Source organism: Thamnophis elegans, chromosome 4 (genome assembly GCF_009769535.1).
Source record: "Thamnophis elegans isolate rThaEle1 chromosome 4, rThaEle1.pri, whole genome shotgun sequence".
Taxonomy (NCBI): Eukaryota; Metazoa; Chordata; class Lepidosauria; order Squamata; family Colubridae; genus Thamnophis; species Thamnophis elegans.
The window spans coordinates 39,667,774-39,683,275 of NC_045544.1; the positions used below are offsets into that span (position 1 = coordinate 39,667,774).

General features: G+C 38.9%; 2 protein-coding genes across 2 annotated transcripts in view; both read left to right on the top strand.

Moving 5' to 3' along the window:
* The window catches only part of NCOA7 (nuclear receptor coactivator 7), a 75,920-nt gene extending 71,565 nt beyond the window's left edge, over positions 1-4,355 (top strand). The window contains 1 exon segment of the mRNA XM_032215186.1: positions 2,034-4,355. Within this exon segment, the coding sequence (XP_032071077.1) occupies positions 2,034-2,169 (136 nt within the window). The 3' untranslated portion in view covers positions 2,170-4,355.
* A 1,801-nt stretch (positions 4,356-6,156) lies between these two features.
* HINT3 (histidine triad nucleotide binding protein 3) lies at positions 6,157-14,821 on the top strand. The gene is made up of 5 exons (XM_032216821.1): positions 6,157-6,411; positions 8,581-8,698; positions 10,159-10,228; positions 12,035-12,160; positions 14,508-14,821. The coding sequence occupies exons 1-5, from the start codon at positions 6,250-6,252 to the stop codon at positions 14,518-14,520; spliced, it is 489 nt and encodes a 162-aa protein (XP_032072712.1). The 5' UTR covers positions 6,157-6,249; the 3' UTR covers positions 14,521-14,821.
* Positions 14,822-15,502: the final 681 nt, after the last annotated feature.

A 15,502-nucleotide genomic window follows, 5' to 3' on the forward strand; every position in this document is an offset into this window, starting at 1 on the left:
TGGCCATCACGACCGTATAGTGCCATTTTGAGGACAGAAGTTGAAACGGTTTATGTCCAGGATGTGAAGGGTGTGTAGATATTTTCACAGCCCTATTTTAGACTCGTGCGGTATACAGGTCCTTGATGGAAGGCAGGTTGGTAGCAATTCGGGTTCTTTTTTTTTTTTTTTTTTTGCAGTTCTAATTATCTATTGAAGTCAGTGTCTGTCTTCTTTGGTTTCAATGCCAAACCAGACTGTTCTAGAGGTGCAGATGACAGACTCAATAATTCCTCTGTAGACCTTTATCTGAAGTTCCTCTGAGTTTTCTGAATTGGCTCAAGAATAACATTCTTTGTTGTGCTTTTTTGATGATGTTTTAATTTTAGCCACTTTAAAAAAAAAGTTTTTAACCACTTTGCTTAGCACCGCTCCTCAAAGAAACATTCTGGAGGTGAAGTAGAGACCTGGGGCCTTCATAGTCTTCGGGTGATTGTCCCTGGGCTTTACTTCAGTCCCAGTTCCTCTGCCACCAAGTATGACTTCAAACTCTGTGCCGCAGCTAGTCACTCCAGCATCACATAGCAATATCCCACTAGGCCCCATCACCCTGCACTCTGTAGGACCTACCACACCTAGCTGACCTTCACCTTCTTCCTCCTGCTTCTGATGAAGCATGCCTGGCCTGGCTCTATACAAGGCAGTTGCTGAACCACACCATGCCTTCTTCCTCCGGTTTCATGCCCTACACTCACTGTCAGGTGTGCCTCCATCAATAACCAAGAAAGTAAACTCCCAACTCCATTATTCATGGAATTAAAATACTTTTACTGGTTATGAAAACATAGCAACAAAAGTAAAGCAAGATCTGAGCCACAAACAAGTACATATCAATGATAACCCAGCTCCCTCCCTCCAATGACCCCACCCCAGTGTCCAATCTGCAACTCTCTTAGGTGTCATGTGGATTGCATCTCCAAAAGGCATCATCATGTTGGTATGCAGGATAGTTTGCCTTGACCAGGTCCAAACACTGGCCACCAGCATGCGCAGAAGATGATGAGAAGAAAACTCAGTTTTCCATATCACCTCCTGTACTATTTATTCCCATCCCAAATACTATGCCCCGCCTCCCCGTTTCTATGGCAGCTGAGGCTGACACTCACAAAGCTTAGGAAAGCCTCCAGAAAGCTTCCGAGACCTCTGTAGCATCACGAGCAGAAGGAAGAGATGAAAGTCAGCTGGGCATGGCCGGGCCTGTGGCGTGCAGGACGGTGAGAGTGGCTCTGGTGTGGCATGCAGCTGGTTGGCTGCAACATGGGGTTTGAAACTGCGTTCCCCTGCAGCGAAAGGAGTGAAATAGAGGCTTGGTGTGGTGGTGCCTGGCTGAAACTGCTGAAGGCACTCTGATTCAATCCCAGCACTACTGCTGCTTCAAAGGAGAGCTGCTGCAGAGTGGGAAATAAAGCAGAGATGGAGGAGAGATAGGCTGGCAGGGAAGTTGAAATGCCCCTGCAGTTGTAACTATGGGCAGGCTGCCCCCAAGGACCTGAATTTTGATCACAGGACACATGCATGTAATTTAGGGAATGGTGAGTACCATTTATTCAATCCTGCCTTAACTTCAAATAGTTGCTAAATGTATGATTGTTAAACAAGGACTAGCTGTAGTTCCTGCTTTTCATTGACACATAATGCCCAATGAATAAAGATACTGTTCTTTTGATGAAGTAGACCAGACATTTGAATAAAACAATCAAATATGCTTGCCTTATTCTATTGACATTAGAAGCCTATGTGGCTTATTGGTATGGTTCCTTATGTTTAAATACAGAACAATATTTAAAGTTTGCATATTTTTCCTTTTTTTAAAAATTATGGTTGCTATAAAATCATCCAAATGTATTGTTGTGCTAATTCTACTTGAAGAAGTTTAGTGCTTATTGGTCTTACTAACATAACTGGAACATTAAAATGCAAAACAAAAAAAATGCTGCACTTTTGCCTATAATTGAACAAATGAAACTTTCTAGTTAATTTTCTTTTCTTTACAGTGGCAAATTTGGATTATGGTTAGATGCTGATTTATATCATGGTCGGAGCAACTCTTGCAACACATTCAACAATGATATCCTGTCCAAAAAAGAAGACTTTGTTGTACAGGATCTAGAAGTATGGACTTTTGAATGATCTTGTTGCCTTAAAGAAATGGACTTTGCTTTCCTGAGCACCCAAAGGACATCAAAAAGTGGAATGTAATTGCTTTGCCATAGAATAGGCCTGGAAGACTGGCTGATCCGATGGTTATATAAGAAGCAAAAATGGGAGATATTTGTTTATACTAAAAAGGCAACTTAATTAATAACTTATTCTTGTCCTGCTACCATTTCTGCAGTCTGAATGCAAGATGTTTATGGAAGACAATTGTGATGTGTGTGTATATATGAGCTTGTTCAAAGCAGTATAATTTTTTTTGTAATTGTGAAAGAATACTGTGGAAAAACATAGAGCTGTATAGTATATTCTCTGCGTATTTTTATTCAGTTAAAGTGAAAACCAAAAGAGAGAATAGTTGCATTACCAAATTCTACAGTGGTAGTTTACTTGACAAAGTAGTAATTGTGTATACAGCACTTAAAGATATTTTTAAGTATATTTATTGGTTGTAAAGTATATTACTAGACCCATTTTCCTTTTAATATTTCAAATGTCAGAATTTCTAGAAAGATTATCATTTGAAGTAATATCTTAAAACAGTGGTGGGAAAAACGATTTCTTAAACGTTTTTATATTTTGTTTTTTAATTTTGTAAAAACATCTTAGTCATTTGTTACAATTAGTTTTGTTGGGATCTTGTTTTTTGACAGAACACATTATCTGGATTATTTCAAACAGGTGCATCGCTAGTGCCCTTGTTATTATTTCAATTGGAGGATATGTTCAAAGAGAGAGATCGATCCTGTTTTTAATTGGTTGTCAGGATAGAAATGCCTTTGGATAATGGTCATGCAGTTTGAAGCAGAAAGTGAACTTTTAAGTAATTCCTTGCAAATTACTTAAAACCTTTGCTAGAAAAAACCATTAGCACCTTGTAGCCCTTACTTTCATTAACTTCTCAAATAAAAAGTTGGGTTACCTGAATATGTTCAATATTTTGTTTTTTTAAGCAAAATAATTATATTTCTTTCTAGTTAAAAAAAACTATTTGGACCACATTTACATATAAGTAAACATTTAGTGGGAGACATAGCTGAGAATATTCATTCAATTGATAAGAATCAGGCTAAAAATTAATCCAAAATGGTTTTGGGCTTTGTTTGTTTTTTGCTTCTCCCTATTGTAAACTCTATTCCTAAAGTTTATATCAGAAGATTTGGGGCGTTGACATTTCTTTTAAAAAAGTCAAATTAAATTGACATGTGAGTAGGGATTTTTTTTTAAAAAGTGTACTTCTGTGCAAGTGTTTATCCTACTCTTTGTCTGCAATGTTTTAGGTACCTTCACCAAGCATCTGTGCAAAATCCATCTAGTCTGTCAGCTTGTTGTTAAAGCTTGGGGCTTTCCAGCAATGTCACATTCACGACATTATTTTCAGCTAACATGGGAATAATCAGGAGTAGACATAAATATATTAAAATCAGTCTAAGGTTGATGAAATTGTGTTTCATTCTTTCACTTATATGAACTGATTAGATTGAAAAAATTAATTGTACTTTTCTTTTACCTTTTATGTGCAGAAATTAAAGGGAATTTAGCAATTGAATCTTAAGCTTATTGTATAATTTACTATCTGATACAGTGAAGTGTTTACAAAACTGGGTACATAATCACATAGGGCAAAAACACATCGGTTTTGGAGTATGTGGTTGCAAAGGAAAGTATGTTGGTAAAACAGAAGCTTGCTGCAGCATGTACATAAAGCAGAGTAAATTGCATCTATCACATGTACTGTACAAACTTAATTCCAGCACAGAAGTAATAGCCTTGGTTTTTAGCCTTACGATATATGCTATGACCTGGGACAGTAGCTTTTTGCATTTCTTTCCAATAGGTATTCTAACCATCACTTTTACTGATAGATCATGATTATAACAATGAGCTGCTTACTACCTAACACATTGAAACACTTTAGGTTGATTGAAAGATGGCTTTACTAAAAGATGGGGCATTTGCACATTTCAGCAAAAGATTTTTCAAACCTGAACTATCCCAGTCAGGTTACCTGCAATTTATTCATTATAGTTGTCAGAAACATGTGTATATATTCCAAACAGTGTTGTCCTATCAAAATTCTACGATCCTTCAAAAACTGTGGATATTGAATATATGTAATGCAGTGCTACCGCAACATTTTCAAATAAAGGAATTAAGCATTCCTGTGTATTTATTTTGAACTTTTTTTCTCCTCTCCCTATATATTTCAACATCTCCACAAAATCCCACATTCTGCCTTGTTTCTTCCAAGACATGGATTGAGGGTGTGTTTTGTGGATGTAAGTTGCAAGGAATGTGAGAGTTGGGGGTGGGACAGTTTTTTTCCCCATAACATATTGACTGTTCAGCAATGCAGTGATGAATTTTGGGGGATCCAGGGGAACCTTTATGCTCCAGGCTGCAGTGAGGTGGTGTACTGCTTGTGTGGCTCCCTCTGGCAGAATTGCCAGCCTGTGTGCAGGTGAATGTGACTTCAATTTGATATTGGTAATCGATAATAAAAGGGGCGCTAGTCAATATAAGGTCTATATGTGTGTTTGAAGCATATGAATTACATCAAAGTTAGATTTGGTGACCTGTAGGTACGCGTATGTACAATTTAGGATTTTACAAACTACAGGTAGTCCTCGACTTACAGCAGTTCTTTTAGTTACCGTAAAAAGTTACAATGACATGGAAAAAGGTGACTTGCACCTTATTTTTCAGTTACCTTTCCAGCATCCCCATGATCATATGATCAAAATTCAGATGCTTGGCAACTGGTTCATATTTCTGTCCCAAGGTCATGTGATCATTTTTTGCAACCTGAGAAGCAAAGTCAATGGGGAAGCCAGATTCACTTAACAACCGGGTTACTAACTTATCAACTGCAGTGATTCACTTAACAATTGAGGCAAGAAACATCATAAAATGGGGCAAAATTCACTTAACAAATGTCTCACTTAACAACAGAAATGTTGGGCTGAACTGTGAGTTGTTCCCAAAGTTGAGGACTGCCTGGATAGCTATCTATTTCCTTGACTCTTGATATCCTATCTAGTTTATCAAATCTAGTCTGAACGCAATAATGATGGATTAATTTGAGGATGTTGACTGGCTGATAAATATGCTAAGAAAATGCGGTTTGCAAGATAAGCCCACTTCTCTCATGTCAAAGTCACCAGGATGTAGATGCTTACCAATGATGATCAAGGCTAACATGGTCCCTTGACATAGCAAGACATTCTACACTCTTATCTTTCTTCTTGAAGCAAAAGTGAGAAAAAAAACCATATCTTGGACTGGAGAGAATGTAAAGCCAGAGGATTCAACAGAACTCGGACTGCAAGCTTACAGTGTTCAGCTATTTCTGTACATCATAAACGAAGACAGGTGATTCCTGGAATTCCCTCTCCAACTGTTTATCCTTTTCATACTGTTCAATGTCTTTAAATATATCTAACCTCGCAAATTTGAACCCTGGAATATTGACTAATCCAGATACAAGCATTTGTAGATCAGAGTTCCTTTCATTAGCTGTGGACACATTTGCCCAATGAAAGTAAAACACCACAAGCATCTTTTTAGTGGTACTTGAAGTGCTTGATTGCTTTTGCAGCGGCTGGACCAGGTATCAAAATATAAATCCGGGTCAGGAAGTTGAGGGCAGAAGAATTGTTAACTGTTCCAGTGCACGTGGGAAATAAAGATGAAATCCTTCTTTCCTCCTTCCTTCCTTCCCCAAAATCAATGGACTTGGGAAAGAATGACATTTGGGGAGAAGGAAACGAAAGGGAAGATTCTGATTCTGAGCAGTTCCGTTAAAGTAAAACTAGCAGCCGAAGCGTTTTCTCCAATTCAGCAAAACTGGGGATTTTGATCGCCGCCTAGGTTCGCAGGTCCAATCAAGCGCCGCCTCTTTGCCTTCCCTCCATAGGCCGGCGAGACTTACAGCGATGACAAAGGGCGGAGGCAGGGAACTGGGTTTGCCGCTGACCGGCCGCGGGCTCTGCTTACCCCTCCCACTTTTCCCGGGTCGCTGACCGAGCGGGTGGCCTGCTCGAAATAAGGGCCTAGATGGCCGGAGAGCAAGGAGGAAGCTCGGGCTCGTCTCCCGCCGCGACGCCAATAGCCGGTTCCGGGTTGGCGGGAGAAGAGGACGGCGGCTATGACAGCAAGTGCATTTTCTGCCGAATCACTCACGGGGAGGAGACGGGCACCGAGCTGCTGCCTTGCGAGGTGAGGAGAACCGGCAGCCTTCCGAGGAGGTGCCGCAACCCCACCCCCCTTGAACCAGGCGCAGCCTCCTAATCCGTAGCTGACCTGGGGATTCAGAGGACGAATGGTTTGGGCGCCGGCTGTCTTTGGACCGCTTAGGTTACCTCGCGTTGAGGAGGGGCGGTGAGGGAGGCCCTGGTGCCGGCGGCTCTTCTCGGAAGGCAGGAACCCCACCCAGGAGAAGCAACCGACGGGGACATCCTGATCTCCCCTCCTGTTGCCTTGCCACAGAAGTGGAGACCAGGCAAAGGAGAGCGACAGCCCTTCCTCATTAGGAAACCACGGGAAACCCCTCCCTCCCGCTCCCCCCAGCCCAAATAATCCGCCGGTGGGAAACTTGCCGGAGATCAGACGGCGGTGGTGTCTGTCATCGCCCCCTGGACTAGACATTGTGATGGGAAATGGAGCATAGCGGAGCTGAAATTTGCTGATTGCAGTTGTGGGCATCGGCAGAGCGGCTGGATCGTTTTAAGGGAGACTGGAGAGGGGGGAGGGGTCAAAGATCGGTGGCTACTGCATGGATGGCCTGACCATAGGCAGCATGCCTTAAATACTAAGTGGTGGGAAAGGCAGAAGTGGGTTGCTGCCTTCCAGCCCATGCATCTGGAAGCATCCCAAATGCATCCTAATGACTACAAAATATTGAAATAGGCCTGTGGCCTGAACCTGATCCATTTGGAACCTTTCAATGCACTTCTGTTCTGCCCACCGGCCCACCTTCCTGCTCTCTCTTGTTGGATAGTGCAGCAATTACAGGAGTAGTCATAGAAAACATACCAGTTTAACACTTTCTTGGGCAGAGGGTATGGGAAGTGGTTTGCCATTGTTTGCTTCCCAGAGCTGAGGGAGAATGATTGGTTCAAGTGTCCCAGCTGACTTTGTGCATAAAGCAGAAGCTAAAACTGAGCCTAGATTTGAATTTTGGAGATTTATAAAGATATGTTGTTTCAATCTCAACAAAGTTACAAATGAGCGGGATGTTTATAACAGCGTAGTGTGGAAGCACCTATACTAGGTCCTATAGCATCTCTCAACTCTAAACAATAGTCCAGATTCAGTGGTGGATTTATATTTCATGACTACAGTAGACACTAAATTTTATATTTCATGACCACAGTATATACTCACACATGCACGTATCGGTATGTACGTGTGTGTGTGTATACACATATACAGAGAGAGATTAAGAGCATGGAATAATGCTAGGACTTATTTATATTTACAGTTTCACACTATGTGGACTTATTTATATTTACAGTTTCACACTATGTGGCATATCTGGTAGTTTAATATCCTCAAAAAGGTGAAATTTAGGAGTGAAAACATGATTCATTTGTGCTAACAAATTTCTGCCTCTGACTGTCTTGTCATCTCTTCCTGTTTTGACATTAGCTGACCTGCAACTTAGGAATGTGTTGTCCTCATTTCCTTACATTTCTTAATGCAGCCATCTGTCACTGATTTTGACTTGTGCATTTTTTTGCCTGTCTGCTGATCTAGGGTGAATGGATATTAATAATTAAGCCTGATGTGGGGATGCTATTGAACTATGTCATGATGCAGTTCAAAATATAAGCATCTATCAGAATCTTTGGTGCTCTGAGCTTGATGATTTGCAGAAGATTCATTACCTAAGTAGGTAGAATCATTAGTTACTCCTTAGAAGGAGGAAATTACATCTTCACTCAAACTTGCAGGACAATCTACTGCATATAAGCAGGTAGCAAATCCCACAATTACCTGCACTGATACTATTACCTAGTTGGGTAATTCATTTCAACTCTGAGCTACAAATATTATCTTCTTCTATTGCCCTTTAGAAGTTGTCAGTTGTATGCTATTGATATACTTTAATCTATAAAATAGCTGCATCCAAATGGGAGTGCCAGTGCTGTGCTAAAACCCTACCTTCGGTTTGGCTGCGAATCAATTTAAGGGGAAATTCACAAATATAGAATATAGAATATCACAAATGGGAAATATGACGAAGTATATATTTGATCGACATTTGCATTTTCTCGGGAGGAATGATATTTCCAGTAGCTCCAGATAAAGCTGTTTCTTTCACGACTTGCAGTTTGTCAGCAAGGCAATTTCGATAACACAATCTTTTTTCAAATATTCCATTAGTATGAAGATTTGGTATGCTTCCGAGATATCAGACCAGGAGCGCCTCATCATTATTTAGTGGTACCAAAGAACCACATTGGAAATTGCAAGACTCTTAAGAGTGAGCATATACCATTATGTAAGTGGAAAATCTCTTAATATTGGCACGGAGCAAGGAGAAAATCTATACAGTAGCTAAAAGTCAACATTGAATTGACAGTACATAATCAATCTAAAACTCTAATTATTAGGATATAGCTCTCCACTTACAGTATATGAGTGGGCTAAGAGCAAGATTAAATCTCAGTATCAGAGAACTCAAAGCTGAATATGTTACCAAATATTAACAATTATCCATTGTAATTGTTAACCAAGACTACCCGCACCATCCCCATTGTGGTGTGGTTGTGTGGTGAAATGTAGTCTGGATTCCCAAGGAGGCAGGGGCTGCATTCTAGAGGCAGCAAAGCGTGGAAAGTTTGGTCAGGAGAAAAATAATTAAAACAGCTGCTCCCTAGTGATTCCCCCATCCATAGTGATGCAAACAATTGCTTAGTTTGGCAAGATTTCTGTCTGTAGATGAGGAACAATAAAGGAATTAATCAGAAATAACTCCGTGTGTTTCTTAGTTCTGGGAGCCTGACAGCTTTAGAAATTGAGGAGAATATTGCAAACATGTCTTTGGAAGACGGAAACATATTTGAACAGATGGCAGCATATGGTAGCTTCCCTCAGAATTGCTGCCATGAGGTAATGGAAATCACAAATTATTCATTTATTAGGAGAGAAAATGATTTTTCTAGATATTCTAAAATGATTTTTCTAGATATTCTAAAATGATTTCTCTAGACACAATAGGTACTATTTTGAGGCCCAAAAGTATCTGTGTAAATAAATTGGCAAGTACTTTGCAGAACGCCATCTTTTTACTCAATTTTTGAATTAGATTCATCTTTTAAAAATACACACAAGTGAGATGGGGTAAGAACTGTGGTGGAGTCTGATGTGAGTCACCATATGCCCATTTTCTCTGCAAGATCAGGCTGAGCTCACACATGTTAATAAATTATGTTGTGTTGAATAATATATGGGTGCATGTATGTTTTTAAAAGTATGGCATCTTTTCCCCTAGATACTCACATTTAAGCATGCTTCCTACCCTTCCTGCAAGGATAAATTAATGCTGTTCCTGCACTTTTTCTGTGCCTCATTAAAAATACACTTTATTCCACACTCCAATCTGCTTTATTCTGCTTAATTGGGTTTCATTATTCTTTTGTTTCTTTTCATAATAATTGCATATTGATATGAATAGTTTCATTTAAACTTTTATAAATATTGGTGTTTTTTAATTAATAATTTATCCATTTTAATGAAGGTTGATTAATGTATATTATAATTAATGTATAAACAAATTCATTTGTGAAATGTTAAAACATAACTCAGTCATTTTAGGTATCCTCAGAATGCGGAGGGAGGGGAATATTTAAAATAATTTCCAGAGAAGTTAAACAGGAGTTAGCAATACGTATCTGTAGCACTGTGTGGCTGAACTTCAGAAATCTAATTTTCCTCCTTTTCTCTGTCCTATTTTGACAGTGGAAAGAATGATAGCAGTTGGAAAAGCTATCCTTCAGTGGAGTAAATGTGCTGACTTGAACGATATAAGGTATATTTTTAGAAAGAAAAAAATATTATGCTGTGCTATTACATAAATGACAAGATAAACATACAAGTAATCATCATTTTACAACTGTAATGGAGCCTGCCCATTGTAAGTTATGATGGTCACAAACCAGATCAGTTTTTGTAAGCATCCTGATTTTGTGACCTTTTTTATGTGAACAGGGTGGTTGTAAAGTGGCCGCTGTGGTTATTAAGCGAACCCATTATTTGCTATTGTGTGATTTTGCCAAAAATCAGGCACTGGCTTTCAACAAAACCATTATAAAATGCAATTACATGACCAGGCTATAAACATGGTTGTGTTGCTGAGCAGCCAGTTTTGTCACGTGAACTTCGAATCTGGTTGTAGATACATCATAACTTACCGGTCATAGTATGTCCCTGTATGCTGTATGATTGCATTATAGGAATTACTATTGGAGCTAAAAGTCTGACTGATTCTCAGACATTCAGGTCATGGTTGTCCCAAAGATGCTCTTTCAGGAGGCAACTGGACTTCATTGTTTTTTCTTTCGAAGATGTTTTGCTTCTCATCTAAGAAGCTTTTTCAGTTCTGACAGGATAGTGGGGAATGGAAGGATGTATATTCCTTTCAGGCAGCTGGTAATGTGCATCTTTTTAGAGCAGGGGTGTTAAATTCAAGCTCTGCCGGTGGATCTGCCCTGGGGGGTGCTTAGATCTGCCCCACAGGGCCGCCCTGGAAACAGTGAAGAACTAGCCTGCTGTCCCTCTGCCAGTGAAAATGGAGCTTGGGAGGGCCGCACAAGCACTCAGGCCATGACAGGTGCCCCGACCCAAGTGACATTGAGCTGCCCACATCCCCCTGCCCACGCCCCCAGAGGTCAAACACAACCCTGATGCAGCCCTCAATGAAAATGAGTTTGACACCTGTTTTAGAGGGTTTTGAAGCACAGATAAACCTCCAAGTGCTTCAATGACCCTCTAAAAGGATGCAGATTACCAGCTGTCTGCAAGAAATATAAATCCTTCCATTCCCTGCTATCCTGCCAGAGCTGTAGAAACGTCTTGGATGAGAAGTGAAATGTCTTCAAAAGAAAAAATAAAGTCCAATTGTCTCCTGAACAAGCACCAACTACTATTGGAGCTCCAATGGATTTGGTATTGGGGAGAACGGACATGATAATCCAGTTTACAAAAGGCAAATGTATATTTTTAGGCACTTTCAAAAACCTTGCTTGAAAGTTTAATTAAAAACATTTTATGAGACAAGCTAGCAGTAATTAAGTATCTTATCCCAGAAATCAAGTGCACTAAGACAGCAACTCTTTTATGGATTTGTGTTTAAGTATCTGCCATATAGTCATGGGAACTCATGAAGTACAAAAGGAAAAAGACAGTTCTAACTCCTCTTCTGTATCCGCCATGGAAACCAATAGAGGAATCAAATAAAGGATGCTCTTTTCTGCTTGCCGAATGCATCAGGGTGTCCCTAGTGTTCTTGCTAAATTGCAATCTTGTCTTCACTGACTTTTGGTCAGTAAAAACAAACATTAGCGTTCCAGTGTAATTCCAAATGAAAAGAAATTGAGCAATTATTAGTATGAATAATATCCGTAAGTGCTGTTTGACTATAAAACGTTTGGAAAGAACTAGTTTGTTGCTGGAATAAGCTAAACAATTTAGCTTTTGTGGAAAACATGAGGGACTGCATGGAATTTCCTACCGATTCTGTCAAGTTGCTGCAAAGATTCAAATCTTTACGATTTGCCTTGATACTGGACCCTTGTTTTATGCATCTGAATAGTTACTGCCATATCTGTTTTTCTAGGATGGGCTTTCACTGGCCTCCCTTCTGCTCCATAGCTCACTTGCACCTTCATGTCTTGGCTCCAGCTAGTCAGCTGGGATTCTTATCCCGGATGATATACCGAATCAATTCCTATTGGTTATCACAGTAAGTTATTTCACCATTAATTCAGTGTCAGCTCCTCCTTCCCCAGTGCTATTCTTGATTTATACTCCTTAGGAATATTGTAAATTTATCCTATTCTTGTATCTTGTAGGGCTGTGCATTATTTTGAAAGGGAAGAAGTATTTTGAAGTACGGGTGTTAATGTAGCCCCTGTCTTTAAAGCAGCTGTACCTTTTCTTGAGGGTAACAAGATTACTGTCCATAGTTGCAAACTGATCCTGCAGAAAAGAGCTGCTGACAAGTGCAACATGTGCATTAGGAAGCACCTTCTTCAATTCAAACACACTAGACCCCCACTAATTATAATTCCATTTGACTTAGTACTTCCATTGAATTACATCTCAAGTATCCCTATTAGTTTATCAATAGCTATTTTATAATTGCTTCTATTAACCAGCATATTTTTAACCTCAGCAAATCGAACCTGTTCATAGATTAAGTCATTTGGAGAAAACTTTTAATAGCCCACTAATCTGGACAAAAAATGGTCTGTTGCATCTAAGACTGAGAAATTACTGAATTTGGTACTGAAATCCCCATCCTTCTTTTAGAGCCTGTTTTCATTATAAGTGAGAAAGTGTCAGAATACACCTGACTCCATGAGGTTAAGCCAGGGTGTTCAATAACATATCCTTAATTTATATTTAGGGGGTGCGATGGCTCAGTGGTTAAAGACACCGAGCTTGTTAGCTGGAAAGCTGACAGCCCAGGTTTAAGACACAATTGCTGTGAACTCCTTTTACTTTCCCCAGCTTCTGCCCATCTAAGTAGTTCAAAAACATGCAAATGCGAGTAGATAAATAGGTACCACTTTGGTGGGAAGGTAACAGCATTCCATGTGCCTTGACAAATATGTTGGTCACATGACCACAGAAATGTCTTCCCTTAGCTAAGAAAGGGAAATGAGTACAGCTTCCTAGTTGAACATGACTGGACATGTTTACATTTAATTTACATTTAAATATTATATTATAGTCAAATATGTTACAGACCTAGCAGTAAACAAAGATATGAATTATTAACAAATAGCTAAAGTTTTACATTAAAAATAAATGGTTTAATGCAGCATGCTAAAAATGTATCCAGAGTAATGGGGAGCAATCTATTTGACTGATTTAGGGCGTAAGGTCAGTTTTTTTAATTCATATTGCAAAGTGCTAAATTATTTCTCCTAAGCTATTGTGAGATTTTGAGAACTAAAAGCTTTTAGTTCATTTCAATAGGAGTAAATCAAGCATGAGAGTCACTTTGGTATAATGGTTAAGGCACCAGGCTAGAAACTAGGAGACTGGGAGTTCTAGTCCCACCTTAGGCACAAAGCTTCCTGGGTCACCTTGAACCAGTCACTCTCTCAGTCCTAGGAAGTAGGCACTGGAAAACCACTTCTGAAGAACTCTTCAGGAAAACTGTAGGAAGTTGCCCAGGCAGTCTCTGAAAATTGGACATGATTGAACAGAAGGGGAAAAAAGGCACATGATAACTTAGTTCAAAAACCGGGAGGAAGAAGCATGTTCTTTTGGATCCATACAAGTTTCCATAAAAAAAAGAACAAAAACTTTCATTTGCAAAATGCTTTTGATTCAGTAGAACATTTTCATCAGTGAATTAGGGAAAATGTAATCTTCTCTGTATAGACGGATGCCTATCTAGGGGAACATAGAAAATGACTTCAGGCAATGGAGAGAACTGTGTAATCAGCTATATTTTTGGTAGCAAGGGAAGCATAAAAACGCATTGTGTGCTTCCAATAACTGTACTACATTCTAGCTTTAACCCTTTTATTCATACTATTGGAGCTCATACTATTTCTCATCTACCCTAGAAACTGAAACAAATTCCTAATTTAAATTAAGCCAAGTTCTTTCAAAGAAAGATGATGATGCGTGAAGTCTATAACCTGATTACCCTTAACAAGGGTAATAAAGTAATACATGTGGAATACATTATCCAGGCTCTTGAAAATTCCAAAGTTAAATGTTTTTTAAAGACAACATTTGCAAGGTCACCAACCCTTTATATTTTCCAAAAGATTCAGTAATCTCATAAGGATCCCTTGACTAACTAAAAGAGAAGACAAGCTGAAAAGGGTTAGTGATCCATGCCCTAAAGTGCCCAGCAGCTTGTATATGTATGTTCCTTCATCCACTGGGTAGGAATCCGGATTAAGTCCAGTGGGTGCTGCTTAATTATATGAATTAGTTCATTCCTGGTTGTCTCAATAGATTTTCTGCTTTGTAAATGTGTTTGGGAACAATCTTCTGTTCTTCAACACAATACTGTATAATTTCTGGAAAGTGCTAATAAGCCATGTATGTTTCCTCTTGAACAGGCTGAGCAGCTGATGGAACGGCTGAAAGCTGAAAGCACTACAAGTTGAGGGAAACCTGCCTCTGAACTGTACCATCTTTCTGACCTTTGAATACCGATTAAAGGATTGGATGTAGTTGATAACAGGCTAGACTTTTTTAAAACAACTACTGAATTTGCTGCTATATAGTGTTTGAACTAGTTTGTTAGTAAACACTCTACATTAAATTTCTCAGGCAAATATCTGAATGCAAGAACGTATAAGATCACAAATACCTATCTGTTCAAATGCAAAGAATCCTTGAAACATGAGATGCCATTAAAATTTAATAACTGTACCTGACTTTGACTGTTTTTGTCTTAATGCAAGGTTTGTGCCTATAAAATACATTCCTGATCTTTTTAGTATTGTCTTGGTGCTATATTCTATCACTCCAAGTGTACATGATTACAGGCACAGAATGGCTAACAAGCCATTGTCCGGAGTATGACTTGCTTACTCTGTACTTTCAATGTAAGACTTTAGTTGGTACATTGAATTTAGAATATGTGCTTGAATGTGAACAGTTTTAAATAATGTTAGTATTTAAATGCATGTATTAAGGTAGTTAGGGAGTAATAAAACATTATAAAATCATGCAATAGTTTGTTTGGACTTAGGGTCTAGCATAAAATATCAAATTATTTAATGTGGATAATTGGATTAACATTTGTTTGTCAAGGATGCAGAAATCGTAGATTCTCTTGAATCTAGCATGGAATGACTTTCACATGTTTACTTTTTAAACTATATAGGCAGGTATTCACACAGATCTGTTACAGCAAAATGATTTTAAGCAAGCACTGATATTGTGTGTTTTAAAAGCATGCAGTAGACTAGTATTCAGAGAATGCCAAAAGTAAACCATGTTGTTTTTTATGGCTTTAAAACCTGTTTTATTTATTCAAAACTTAGCATGCATTTATTTCAATATGACTCCTAACTGCTTGTAAAAGTTATTAAAATATTTATTCAAT

Bases quoted from the DNA above. Each gene is read 5' to 3' on its own strand.
- HINT3 (XM_032216821.1), top strand. From the start codon at position 6,250: ATGGCCGGAGAGCAAGGAGGAAGCTCGGGCTCGTCTCCCGCCGCGACG. The intron at 6,412-8,580 runs GTGAGGAGAACC...ATATTCCATTAG, and splicing joins CCGAGCTGCTGCCTTGCGAG to TATGAAGATTTGGTATGCTT. The intron at 10,229-12,034 runs GTATATTTTTAG...CTGTTTTTCTAG, and splicing joins GCTGACTTGAACGATATAAG to GATGGGCTTTCACTGGCCTC.